Source organism: Paroedura picta, chromosome 18 (genome assembly GCF_049243985.1).
Source record: "Paroedura picta isolate Pp20150507F chromosome 18, Ppicta_v3.0, whole genome shotgun sequence".
NCBI classification, from domain to species: domain Eukaryota; kingdom Metazoa; phylum Chordata; class Lepidosauria; order Squamata; family Gekkonidae; genus Paroedura; species Paroedura picta.
The window spans coordinates 3,368,624-3,381,460 of record NC_135386.1 but is presented as its reverse complement, the minus strand read 5'-3'; the positions used below and the strand labels follow the sequence as shown (position 1 = coordinate 3,381,460).

The window sequence follows — 12,837 nt, the reverse complement described above, 5'->3', positions numbered from 1 at the left end:
AGTGCTGTGGCAAGCCCAAGGTCACCCTACCGGCTGCATGTGGGGGAGCGGGGACTCAAACCTAGCTCACCAGATTAGAAGCCCACACTCCTAACCACTACACCAAGGGATGAATGAGCCACAATCTTGAAGCTCAAAAGTGTTTCAGGAGAGGGAGGGGGGTAACCTGCCAATTTTTTTCCTCCGTGAATTCATTAGGGACCGCTCTCCTCCTCAAACGCATTCTTTTGTGTCTCGAACAATGATCCAGCCATTCCTAACACACTTATTCCTTCCTATTTTGACTGCCTCTTTCAAGTCCTCATCACGGCGCATCCTCTTTTCCCGCAGCCGTGCCCTTTTTCCCCCGCGCTCCCCGAACCTCTTCCTTTTTCCGTAGCTCCTTTGCTTCCCTTTTCGACATTACCCAAATAACTAATGAGTCAATTAACTCCATTTAGGCTTTGCTAATTGGGGCACGATCGGCCTTTCGCAACTGGCTTAATTGTGAAAACTCAATCGTGGCCCAATTAGCGAAGTTTTGTTCCGTATGCTCATGCAAACGCTGGGAAATCAATCGCCTTCTATGCTCACGTGCTCCTTGCCTCTATCCAGAGAAGAGCTAGAAAAAGTGACCGAGGTTCAGGATACAAGGCGAGCGAGCCCTGAGCGTGGGAAGCCATTTTTAAATAAATGCCAAACGGCCTGAAATCTGAGAGGGCCTTTTTTCAGTGGCGAAGGTGAAATGAACCACGTCGGGGGGGTCTTGAGAGTTTCCGTAAAGCATCAGCTGCTGTGCAAGAGAGAAATCTAACTTGTGGCACATAGATGCATGGGGGGGGATGCACCCAGAGGATGTGCCCTTCGCTTTCAACAGGTCACACATTCAGTCTGTGGCACCTCGGCTAGCAGATGTTAAGAAAGATAGTGAGGCAGAGAGCAGCTGCCAGTCTGAGCGAGGTAGAGAGCAGCTGCCAGTCAGAGCGGGCAACATCAGGGGAGATGGACTACCTATATTTATCTGCCTCTTCCTGTTCGGGCTCCTCTTCCTGTGTCCGATAGCTCTGACATGGTGGTGAGAGCCGCCCCATGCAGTTAGTAACTCTGCGGTTCTTTAAAAGCCTTGCAAGGCTTTCTGAGATCTGACGTGGGCAATCCTCCCTGGATAACGGTCAGAATTCCAGACTTCTGTATTTTAAAGAATTCCAGACTTTTGTGGACAAGAAATCCAGAGTTTTGTGTTGGTCCTTGGAGCTCCCCTGCGTATGACATTTGGGGAGGGGAGAATGAAATAGAGAGAGGCCTTCCTTAACTTCTCATGGTATGTCCCTTTGGGATCCTTCTTTTCTCACCAGCTTTTTAAATATAACTTTCCCAATGAGACTGCAGTCTTTTGTGCTAAAGGGGTAAATATAAAAGTAGCAAAGTTTTTACTGGCAATTTAAATGAAAATCTTTTACGATAGATTTTACATCTGAAACTGTTTGAAAGTTTCATTTTATGCTTTGCAATTTTATGCCAATAAAGGTATTCTGATTCTATAACTTTCCCACGGAATTGGGTGTTGGGAGGCTTGGGCTTCTTCTTTTTTTTGGGGGGGGGGGGGTTATCTGCGTGCAGGAGATGCCCTGAAGAGTTGCTCGCACACTTCACAACAAGCGAAATCGCGCGTGAGAGCCTTGTTTGTGAGATACACTGAAGTGGAACGGCATGCAGCCGTGCTTTCACCCCTAAAACGCAAGCAAGCAAGTTCCGCCCTAAGCAAGTCCGTCGCAGTCGAATAGTCTTGGGAGGGATGAAACTGTAGAAAAGAGCAGCGACATCGGCCCGACCATCTCACGTTCATGCTCATCCCTCAGTGTGAGCCACGCCGTCATGTGTTAGCAGTGCCCTTCCACCCTCTAGATTGGACAAACAAGCCAGTCCCTGCGACAAAGAATAAACGGGCATAAATCTGAAACCAGAAACCGCTCGGTCTAGCTTAGCAAACGGGCTTCCATATGGGGCACCCATTAGAAAGATCCGTAGCCGCTGGCCGATGTAGTGTCGTAAAGCAAGGCCATTTATCATCGAAGGCGGGAGTCGTGTTCGAGATAAGGCCACGGTGCTTTACATTAACCCGGTGCCGGTACGCGGCCGGCCTCGGAGAGAGAGATTTCACGCTAGGACTTCATTCATACCAAACGCATCCTTCCCGGAAGCGTTAATGATGGATGGCAGGCCCGTCTTTCTCCGGGCGAGCGCGTTTTCGTTTGTAGCCGTGTGGCTTTTAATGCAGAGGTGTGTTGCTGGGTCGCTGCTTATGTGGCCGACAAGTCCCCTGTTGGTCACGGGGCTCGCGCCGGTGACCCCGGGCTGCTCGCTTCCTCGAGCCAAATCTGTTTTGCAAGCTTGTTGTGCAGATAAAATGAAGAGGGGATCAAAACTGGCACAGCTATGCCAGAGGAGAGGATTGAACGGTTTGTTCAGGATGTCCTGGTCGGTTGGGAGAAGAGCGGACCTCTCCGTCGGCAGGCAGAAGAGAGAGTAGGGACTTAGTGGGGAAGTTGCGTGGCATCCGTCCGATGATTTGTAAACGTTCTGCTTTCAGCTCCACCTTTTCTTGTATAGCGCACCTCATGAACTCTGAGTGCCACTTGGGGGAAGGACCGGGTTCTCTCTTCTTTAAAAAACAAACAAACTGGAAATGCAAATATTTGTGTTGCATAACTGGACCCGGGGGCTGCATTTGGGATGCAAATCTCAACAAACTCACCATCAGGAACTTTGAAAACACATCCTCATGAAAAGGGATTTGCTCCGCTTGGGTTTTCCCCGCGCAGAGGCGGTGCCAGCGCTAGACCGCAAGATTCCAGGCCTAGAATGCGTGGCAGCGGATAAATCCCCGCACCAAAGTCTTCCAAGAAACTCTGATCGAGGCGCAATGATACTCGCTTATCCTAACATTAACCCCGTTCCTTTTCCAGGTGTGAGCGGAACGTCGCTCTCCGCTGGAAATCTGCTGGTCCGGGAAATGAAAGAGCCGCACGGTGCTTGGCAAAATCCCACAATGGGCCTCAAAAGCATTCCACTTTAGATCAGAAGAGGGCGGAGACACCGGGTGACCAATGGAATTAATCTGCAGCTTTCGGTGAGATGACCGAATCCAAGGTGACCACTACACTGCAAAGGTACAGTAATCCGTGCTCCTCTGTGGCCCTAGGTCTGTGGGGAATTGCAAGACTGTATTTCATATTTTGATCCTTTAAAGTCACTTCTTGGGGCGACGTCGAAAACTTGGCTGACAGCATCCTTTTTGGGCTAGTCCTTTCTCCATAAGATAACCGACCCGTAGTGGAAATGCTTTTCACCCCTCCTCTCTCTTAATGTTTGAACCGGGCCTTGAAAACCTATTGGTTAAAGCAGGTTTGTTTTATGGTGTCTGTAGTCTTCAGGGGGTTATAATGACTGAACCCTTCAAAGGGTGGCTGGGCAGGAAGGGACCAGCGGAGGGAGCGTGCTTGCCCAGCCTGGACGGCCTTCAGTTTGCTTCTTCCCAGACAGTCCGGAATCTGGGGTTGATACTTGATGCCTCCCTTTCTACGGAGGCTTAAGTCACCAAAGTAGCTTAGCAGGGCATTTTTCCATCAGTGCCAGTCCAGGCTACTATCAGATCACTTAGTCACCTCCAGATTAGAGTTCTGTAACTCACTCTACGCTGGCCTTCCCTTGTCCCCGTTCCAGAAATTACAGCTGATCCGAAATGCATATGCCTTAGTTCCTACTAGAACACTCTGCAGGGGCTGTGTGGAGAGCCAGCTTGGTGCAGTGGTTAGGAGTGCGGAAGTTGGGTTTGATTCCGCGCTCCCCCACATGCAGCCAGCTGGGTGACCTCGGGCTCGCCAGGGCACTGATAAAGCAGAGCTAGGCAATAGCAAGCCGCCTCTGTCCTTCTCTTGCCTTGAACCCCCCCCCCCTCCAATAGGGTCTCTGCAAGTCAGCTGTGATTCGACGGCAAAGGGGGGAAAAAAAGGTGCACGGGACTCATCTAGGAGCAACCAAGCGCAAGCTTTCAAATCTCACAGTGTTCCTGCAGCAGAGTATTTGGCCCGGCAAAGAGCTGAAGGGAATGTGGGTGAAATGCACGCCCTCCGCCAGCCTCCCGCTATCTGCTCCAGATACACAAAGAGCTCGGTTCAGCGGCAGCACGGAGCCTTATCGGCAGTCAGAGGCCTTGGCCCCGAATGTTTGAAGTGCATTTGCACCGCCCTCCCTCCCTCCCCTCTCAGTGAATGCCTTTCTAGCGCGTTTAGATCAGAGCACAGATGGAGCGAGACTGTGTCATCAGAATTCTTCTCGCACTCCGTAAGCAAGCAGGATTCAGGGGAGCATTACGGAACTTTTGCGGTTAGGCACGAGCGTGGCACATCCACACGTTATTAATTTGGTTTTTTTTTTTTTTTTAAAGCATTCCCGAGGCTCTTTTCAACAAAAAAAAATACCCAAAGAGGCAGAAGTAGCCATGTTACAGTGGCGGTGCCTGGCCACCTTCCTGGCTGCGTTGTGGGAAAGTCACAGGCTGCTCCCTGCAGAACAATTCTAACCACGACCAAGCCACTGATTTGAACGTCAGCCTGGCCTTCCCACGGTGGCGTGCATGTATAAATGGCAGAAGGGTAACATCAGACGCATATGCGGAGGCACCTGCCCCTTTCCCCCCAAATTTAAAGGCAAAACAAACCCTCAAAGGCAAATGGTTCGATTACTTCCCACCCACCCTCGTCTCCCCGGTTCCTTAACAAACAACTCCCACTTCCTTGGGGCTGAAAAGCCAGCGGCCCCCCACCCTTGTGTTCCTTCCTGCTGCGATCGGGGCACACCTTGCCCCGAAGTGCATTGGCGAGCACGAACAACAAAGCCGTCTGTACTTACGCAGAGATAGTGAGCGCGCTCTCCTCGTGTCCGTCTCGGAGCGGCGACCGCAAACGCCCGTCAACGTTCAGGAGGTCAGAAGCTTCTCGGGCGTGTTTAAAGGGCCGACTGGGACGCAGGGTGAAAAGGCCCTACAGGAGAAGAAAATTAGCTCCTTATGGTTCTGTTTGGGACACGTCCTCCAGGTGGGTCCCGTTCTGCGTCCCTCCCCCTTTCCATTGTTAGGGAAGGGGTTTTTTTGGTGTGTTTTTTTGCCTTGGTGATATCGCTCTGGAGTGCAAACAGAAGATAAGGTCAAAAAAAATTAAATAAATACAGGACAGACAAAGAAAGCCCACTCACTTCCGATGAATGGAGTTTCATTCAGCAGGTCTTCCCTCCCCTGGCCTGGATCGCACAGGGTAACCCGATCTAATCAGATCTCGGAAGCGAAGCTGGTTGGAGGCCACCAAGGAAGTCCAGGGTCCGGAGGCAGGCAGCGGCCAAGCCCCTCGGAACAGTCTCTCCCCTTGAAAACCCTCCAGGGTCACCACATGTGGGCCGCTTCCCACCCTCTTTCCTGCCTGCCGGAAGCATCAGCGGGTCACCTTTGAAACTCACCCACCCATTCGGAAGTTTGCTTACTTTTTAGCATCTTCTCCCCTTTCCTCCCGAGAAGTTCCTTTCAAGTCACGTGACAGTCGCACACCCGGGAGGGGCTCCTCTCGTCTGGGTGCCCTCCCAGCCGCCTGCAAATTTGGCGCAGTGGAAGGGGGGCTGGTGTTAAAGAGCCACCAGAGCTGCTCCTCCCCCTCGGCGGGTGGCTGCGGGGCGGGTAGGTGGGTGACAATACTGTCTGCATGCCGTGTGAGCAGCTGCAGGGTGAGGGAATAAAACTGGCCTCATTTCTTTGTACTGCTTGGGCTCGAAACACCTGTTGTCTCCGTCCTCGTGCCTCCCTCCTGTCCCTCTGCCTGAGAGAGTGCCACGCAGGTTTGGGCATGGCTGTCATGAAGATCGCTTTTCACTCCCGTCCTTCCTCCATGTGTGGGACCGCTTGTGTGTTCTAGTAAAGTAAATGAGATGCCAGAATGTTTTTTTGGGGGGGTGATGGGGAGGTTGTCCCTTGTCTGATTAAAATAACGGGGGGGGGGGGGAGTAAAACTGTAGCTCTCTTCAGGCCCGGACCTGGGTCACCGAGGCTAGCTGGATCGTGTAAGAGCTTAGGAACGAAGGTAGGTCAGCCGTTCGTAGTATTTGGATGGGAGACCACTGAAGAAGTCCAGGGTTGCTACCCAAGGGCTGGCAACGGCAAACCCACCCCTGCACCTCTCTTGACTTGAAAACAGCAGGGAGTCCCAACCAGAGCGCCCTGGGCTTCCATGAGCGCTCATCAGGGTCCTTTCCCCTATATCCTGCTTTAATGGGCTCGGCCACAAGCTCTTCCTGGCATTGCCATAAAAGCAGGGGACAGGGGGGGCGCCTGGACGCCTACTCCTGCCCCAAACAACTAGGCCTGCCTTTCTGACCAGAGAGCCAGCTCGGTGAGGTGGTTAAGAGCAGTGACGAATGGAGCTTAGCGGACTTCCACTTTGTCCTCTGTCGTTCCAAGCAGGGAGGCAGGAGGCTCACAATCTCCTTCCCCTGTGTCAGCAGGGGTAACAAAGTACATCTGTAAGCACCCCTGCAAGCCTGTCTGCTCTGCCGTGCAAGGAGATGTGGGTGCACACGTGGTCCCAGGTCCTAGGTAGGCTCTGCAGCACCCATGCAAGGTTCTTCTTTGCGCTCTTTTTGGGCCTGTGCAGAGCAATGCTCTGGAAACTTCTAGAGCAGGGCGGCTAACGGCCTTTCTGAGCCCGTGGGATTTCGAGGGAGGGGTGGTAAGCGCCTTCTCAAACAAATAGCTCCCGTTGGACGTGAAGCCAAAGGTCCTCTGGATCCTCCAGTGGAAGACACCTTCTTCACTGGAACAGGGTCAGCCAATCACAAGCCCCGCCTTGCAGCGGCCCCTCCCACTTTCTGAAAAGCTCGGTCGGCGTCTCCTTGGGGAATTCTGTTCTAGAGTTTTGTAGGCTTGCCCTTCCCTTTACGCTTCTGGCTCAACACGGAGTCCAGAAGCACCTTGGTACACACGACTCTTGCCCTCCTTTTACAGAAACCGTTCTCCGTGAAGCTGACCATTCATGACAGTGGAGCTGGATACACCCGCTCAGGGGCTGCCGTGGGTGCAACTTCCAACATGACCCATCCTCAGTAAGTGCCGATGAGAACGCGGGTTTTGGTGCTGCGTGAACAAACCTGTCTAGAAAATGGCCTTCTACGCCTACGGAAGAGCTTCCCAGTTCAAACGACGCTCTTGGGAGCCAGCGTGGGCTGTAATGGTCAAGAGTGGCAGACTCTTGGCCAAGGGACCAAGCCCTGTGAAGATAGGTTGAGGGACTTGGGAATGTTCAGCCTGGGGAAAAGGAGGTTGAGAGGGGACATGATAGCCCTCTTTAAGTATTTGAAAGGTTGTCACTTGGAGGAGGGCAGGATGCTGTTTCTGCTGGCTGCAGAGGAGAGGACACGCAGTAATGGGTTTAAACTTCAAGTACAACGATATAGGCTAGATATCAGGAAAAAGTTTTTCACAGTCAGAGTAGTTCATCAGTGGAATAGGCTGCCTAAGGAGGTGGTGAGCTCCCCCTCACTGGCAGTCTTCAAGCAAAGGTTGGATACACACTTTTCTTGGATGCTTTAGGATGCTTTGGGCTGATCCTGCGTAGAGCAGGGGGTTGGACTAGATGGCCTGTATGGCCCCTTCCAACTCTATGATTCTATGTCTCTCGGTGTCATGGTTAGGAGCACGGACTTCTAATCTGGTGAGCCGGGGATGGGTGTGTGTGTGTGTGTGTGTGATGCATCGACCCGCTCGACAAGCTCATTTGTAGAACTAACCGGGGTGGAGTTAATCCGAATACCGTCACTTGCCCTACCCACCGTCCCTTCCTCGCTGATCGCTTCTTTCTCTCCCCGCCCTGGTTTGTTTCGCCAGGCCTCCTATAGACGGCGGAGTTTCGGAAGTGGAAATAATTTCACAGCAAGTCGAGGAGGAGACCAAAAGCCTAGCGCCTGTGCAGCTTGTTAATTTTGCTTACCGGGATTTGCCGCTCGCCGCGGTCGATCTGTCCGTAGCAGGTTCTCAGCTCTTGTCAAATCTGGACGAGGAGTACCAAAGAGAAGGGTAAGTGGCGAACGACGGTTTAAACACCTTTCTGTACCTTAATAAATCTGCGAAAGGCCAGCCAGTTGACTTGGACACACTTGGACCATGCCATCCCTTCTGCTGCTGGCTGTCCCATCTAGGCTCTTGGCACCTCTTCCGCAATCAGCCGCAGTTCCGATTTCCTTTTCTTAACTACATGACCGAGCAGGTGACTTGACTTTTGCCCGCGAGGCCGGCTAGGTCCGATGGGATGCCAATTAAGGTACGGCCCGGAGTCCTGCCTCGTGATGTCATGGGCTATTGAAGCCCGGCTGCGGTTGACAGCGAGAGTGAGATCGCCGAACTTATTTGGCATTCTCTCGTCCTTTCACTGTACGCGTGAAGCGACGCGAGATCGTGGGGAGACCGGAATGAGATCCACTTCCCCTGTTGCTGGTGTGAAGGGGTGTCATCGTCTCTTTTCGAGTCCCGGGCCCCTAGCTTTTCATGCTCAGCGTGTCGGTTCAGCACAGGTTCCTAGGCAGGCGATTGCAGCGGAGGGACGCCAGTCTCTGAGACCTTGACTAAATGAATTCCCCAGTCCCTGACTTGATTAACCTTCCCATGCTGACCTAGGATTAGAGTGCTCCTGCATCCTCTGCTACGATCTCTTGATGGGGATAGTGGCATAACCAGAAGCCCTTCTCACTAACCGAAACCCCCTTAAATCTCTTGGTGGATTCCGCCAGATATCCTGATTCCGCCGAATCCCCGTCGCATGATGGCTTAAGCAGCACATTCCCCTGAGCTTGCCCGGAACGAGATGCTGTTCCAGAGGGGGACCACGACGTTGGCCAAATAGCTCAGTTGTATTCCTAATCTTATTCTGAACCCCAGGCGCCTCATCAAAGCCACAAGGCACCAGCCTCTTTCTTCCCTTCCCCTTCCCATTCCCATTCTCCTTCCCCTTCCCCTTCCCTTCCCTTCCCCTTCCCCTTCCCCTTCCCCTTCCCCTTCCCCTTCCCTTCCCCTTCCCTTCCCCTTCCCCTTCCCCTTCCCCTTCCCCTTCCCCTTCCCCTTCCCCTTCCCCTTCCCCTTCCCCCCACTCCTGCTGGGACTGGCTGCTGCAGCAACAATAGACTTATAGAAGTGGGCGGGCACAGAATGTTTGTCTTCTCATCCCCTTCCCCAAACCTCAGCACACCCTTCGAATTAACAGAGGGGCAGCAGGAATCCTGTTTCGCAGAGGGGGAGCCAAAATCACCTGACTCCTGCCGTACGGCTGCCTTCTCCCAAGCGGAGGGCGGCGGGCCACCTCCAAGGAACGAGCTTTGCCCTTTGCACTGGTTTCCCGTCCTTCCGGTTTTCCTTGACAGCACCCGAACTCCAGCCGACCTCACAGTTTGCTTTTATTGATCTCTTTCGAGAATGCATCAGCGGCCTTTTCCAAGAAAATTGCCCAGCCTGATGCACAATAAAATCCACGAGGCCAGCCCGGCGAGATGCCGTAAAAAACCAGACAATAAGAAAGCGAAGCATTAAAAAAAGAGAACGAAAACAAAGCAGCTTGTAATTGGCCATATGGGATCGAGCCCAGTAGATGAAACGGGGCAGGGAGGTCCATGCCTGATGGTAGGGCTGAAGAGGCTTTTAGAATTGTTTCGGTTTTTCAAAACTCTTCCACTGTCATCTCGGCTAGCCTGGGGGTAAAAGCTTTTGAAAAGCACTAGACTCATTTCCTGCCGAGTGCCGCTTGAAGAACAAAGTTCCTCAACTTGCTTGTTTTTTTAACAAAAAAGATATTAATAAATGGGATCTGTATTCTTATGTTAGGGGTCAGGAAGTAGTTCTGTGTAGGGTGAACTCTGTGTTCCTCGGGGAACTTGATGCTGCATGTTTCTTGTCATTATGTTAATAATGTTATCGGTATCGAGTCAACTGTAGAATTCGAGACGCTCTTGAAAGCTGGTTGAGAATGTTTCGGGGGGGAGGGGGAGGGCGTGTTGGCCTGAAGCAGCAAAGTTGGGAGTCCAGGAGCACCTTTAAGACCAACAAAAATAAGAAGAAGAAGAAGAAGAAGAAAGAAGAAGAGTTGATTCTTATATGCCCCTTTTCTCTACCCGAAGGAGTCTCAGTTAGATGACGGTGGGAGGTGGGAGGGACCATGCCCATCTTGGTATCTTGGGAGTTATCCTGGCTAGGGGGGGTTTATGGGATTTGGTGGAATTATATTTTTGTGTCTTTGGAGGAAGGCGGGCTATAAATCTGATTTACTAATAATAATCGCCCTTCACCCTTCTTTTCTTAATTCAGAAAACTAAAGCACCTGATTTTGTGCTGGCCATCCTTATAACATGGCATTGAGAGGGACTGGGGCGGGGACTGACGTGGTGACCAGAGCAACACAGCTAGAAAACCTCAAGGGTGTCCCTTAAGCATGCGCCTTTCGAATTCTTAAGTTTATCCTTTCTGAGACCAGTCCCTCCTGCGTTGCTTCAGTTCTCATTTCCGAAAAGCCCCTTTTTGTCAGCTGTCCATCTTTTGTTGGTCCATCCTGCTACAGAGGTTTTGCTTCTTAGAATTGGGGCTCTGCAGGCCTGAACTGAGCCAGACTCTGTACCTGTTAATGTGCCAGGAAGCTGTACGCTGCACGAGTACGGCAGCTTCTTTTTCCCCCCCCAAGTCAAGGAAGCGGAAAAAATGGCAGCTGTTAGCAGCTTGAGTCGAAGTGTCTGTAGTGTCTTATTACCCAAAGAAATATGGTAATCTTTTTCCCACTCCTGTTCAGCGTTAAACATTCATTTAAACACTAGTTTATCACAGAAAGTGTCAGCGGGTAACAGATTGGCTTTGTGCAAATCCCGAAATATGTGCTTCCCCCCCCCCTTCCCCTCTTCCTTTAAAGGAGCGTTGCCTGACCTTTCCTTCCCAGTACATTTTAGAAATATTTCTACAATTTTTGTACAATGTTATGCACCAAATATAAACAGCAATCTCAGTATTGCTGATTCATAGAGAACAAGAAGCAATAATTACTGTACAGTGGTTCACCATCCCCCTCCCCCCCCCCAAAAAAAAAGAAGAAAGAAAAAAGATCAAGGTATTTTCCATCCCCTCCTGCCTGGTCCTTTAACTGGAGTTGCCAGGGATTGAACCTGGGACCTCCTGCCTGCCAAGCAGAGGCTCTGCCCCTGAGCCAGGGTCCCAGATCAAGGCCTTCCCCCATCCCCTCCTGCCTGGTCCTTTAACTGGAGTTGCCAGGGATTGAACCTGGGACCTCCTGCCTGCCAAGCAGAGGCTCTGCCCCTGAGCCAGGGTCCCAGATCAAGGCCTTCCTCATCCCCCTCCTGCCTGGTCCTTTAACTGGAGTTGCCAGGGATTGAACCTGGGACCTCCTGCCTGCCAAGCAGAGGCTCTGCCCCAGAGCCAGGGTCCCAGATCAAGGCCTTCCCCATCCCCTCCTGCCTGGTCTTTCTACTGGAGATGCCGGGGATTGAACCTGGGACCTCCTGCCTGCCAAGCAGAGGCTCTGTCCCTGAGCCTGGGTCCCAGATCAAGGCCTTCCCCATCCCCTCCTGCCTGGTCTTTCTACTGGAGATGCCGGGGACTGAACCTGGGACCTCCTGCCTGCCAAGCAGAGGCTGAGCAAAACCCAACTGGCTATCCTCTCCTGTCTCTTTCACCAGCATTTGGAAATAAGTTTGGTCCTGAAGGCTTCTGTCGGGTTTAACTGAGGTCTGGTGACTCCCGTCAGATCCGAGCAGCTCTGCACCGTCCTGATAATTCTGCCAATGCCAGATGATGCTGGCTTTTTATTTTTAGCCTGTTTTACATCATCAGGCTCTCTCGGTGAGTGACAAACACAACCTGAGAATGCTTCAGCGCTTCCGTCAGAGCGTCAGATCTGTCTGCGCTGAAAATCCCTACCAGCTCCGCTGAGGCAGGGCAGGGCAAGGCAGCTTGTTCCTAACACCCGAATGTAGCAAGTGTGGTTTTTTTTTCCCCCGGAGAAGAACATCCCAATCTGGTTCATTAAATGTGGTCCGAGATGGTGCGGGCGCAGGGCCAAAACCACGGTCTTAAGCAGGGGGCTTGAAGAATCGTTTGACCTTTCTGCAGGAGGTTGCTGCAGTTGTGGCTTAAGTGCACCAAGAACCTCTTGAGTTGAGAAAAATAAGGGGGTGCCGCCGACTCCCAAAAGTTTCCCAGCTCTGGCCCTTGAGAAGTGGCCGTGCCATGGGCATGTTTGTTTCGCATCATGGCCAAGTGGCGCGCGCACTTTGCATAAGCAGAGTGGCCGCCCCCTCCTTCGAAAACCCAGCCATGCAGTCAGAATGCAGTTCAGGGCAATGAACTCTATCAGAGTACCTTTCCTGAGTTTGGCTTCTCTCGTTCTGTTAGAAATAGGGTGCAGTGGGGAGAGGGGAGGCAACAGGATGCAGAGTGTGGGGCTAGGAGAGGTCTGTGTGAAGAGGCATGAGGAAGGTGGGGTATGAAACAAAGGCCTTGACCAATCCTATGTTGATCTGTTGAATAGCATTTCTCCCCAGGGAAGTTCCCTTAGGCTTGCACTGTTGGTTCTTTCAGCAGACTTCACGCAATGCAGCCCACGTGCGCTGAACTGGATCGATGCGTAGGGACTGTGGTCAGCCCTGCTGTGTGTAGCTTACTCCAAGTAGGATCCTTTTCCCGGTAACTTTGCAACAATGGATATGCCATGGCCATACTTAAGATCCATTTCAGTTCTTTCCGGTTTGGCTCCAGGCTTCTGCAATCAGGATATC

The 12,837-nt window shown here is 52.0% G+C and overlaps 1 protein-coding gene across 4 annotated transcripts in view; it reads left to right on the top strand.

Annotated features, from left to right (window-relative positions):
- The window catches only part of TMEM266 (transmembrane protein 266), a 57,287-nt gene that overhangs the window by 20,852 nt on the left and 23,598 nt on the right, over positions 1 to 12,837 (top strand). For all 4 annotated transcript variants that reach the window (XM_077317266.1, XM_077317267.1, XM_077317265.1 and 1 more), the window contains 3 exons: positions 2,946 to 3,149; positions 7,025 to 7,122; positions 7,904 to 8,092. In XM_077317266.1, coding sequence (XP_077173381.1) covers positions 7,109 to 7,122; positions 7,904 to 8,092 — 203 coding nt within the window. In that variant the 5' untranslated portion in view covers positions 2,946 to 3,149; positions 7,025 to 7,108. The remainder of the gene's footprint in view (positions 1 to 2,945; positions 3,150 to 7,024; positions 7,123 to 7,903; positions 8,093 to 12,837) is intronic.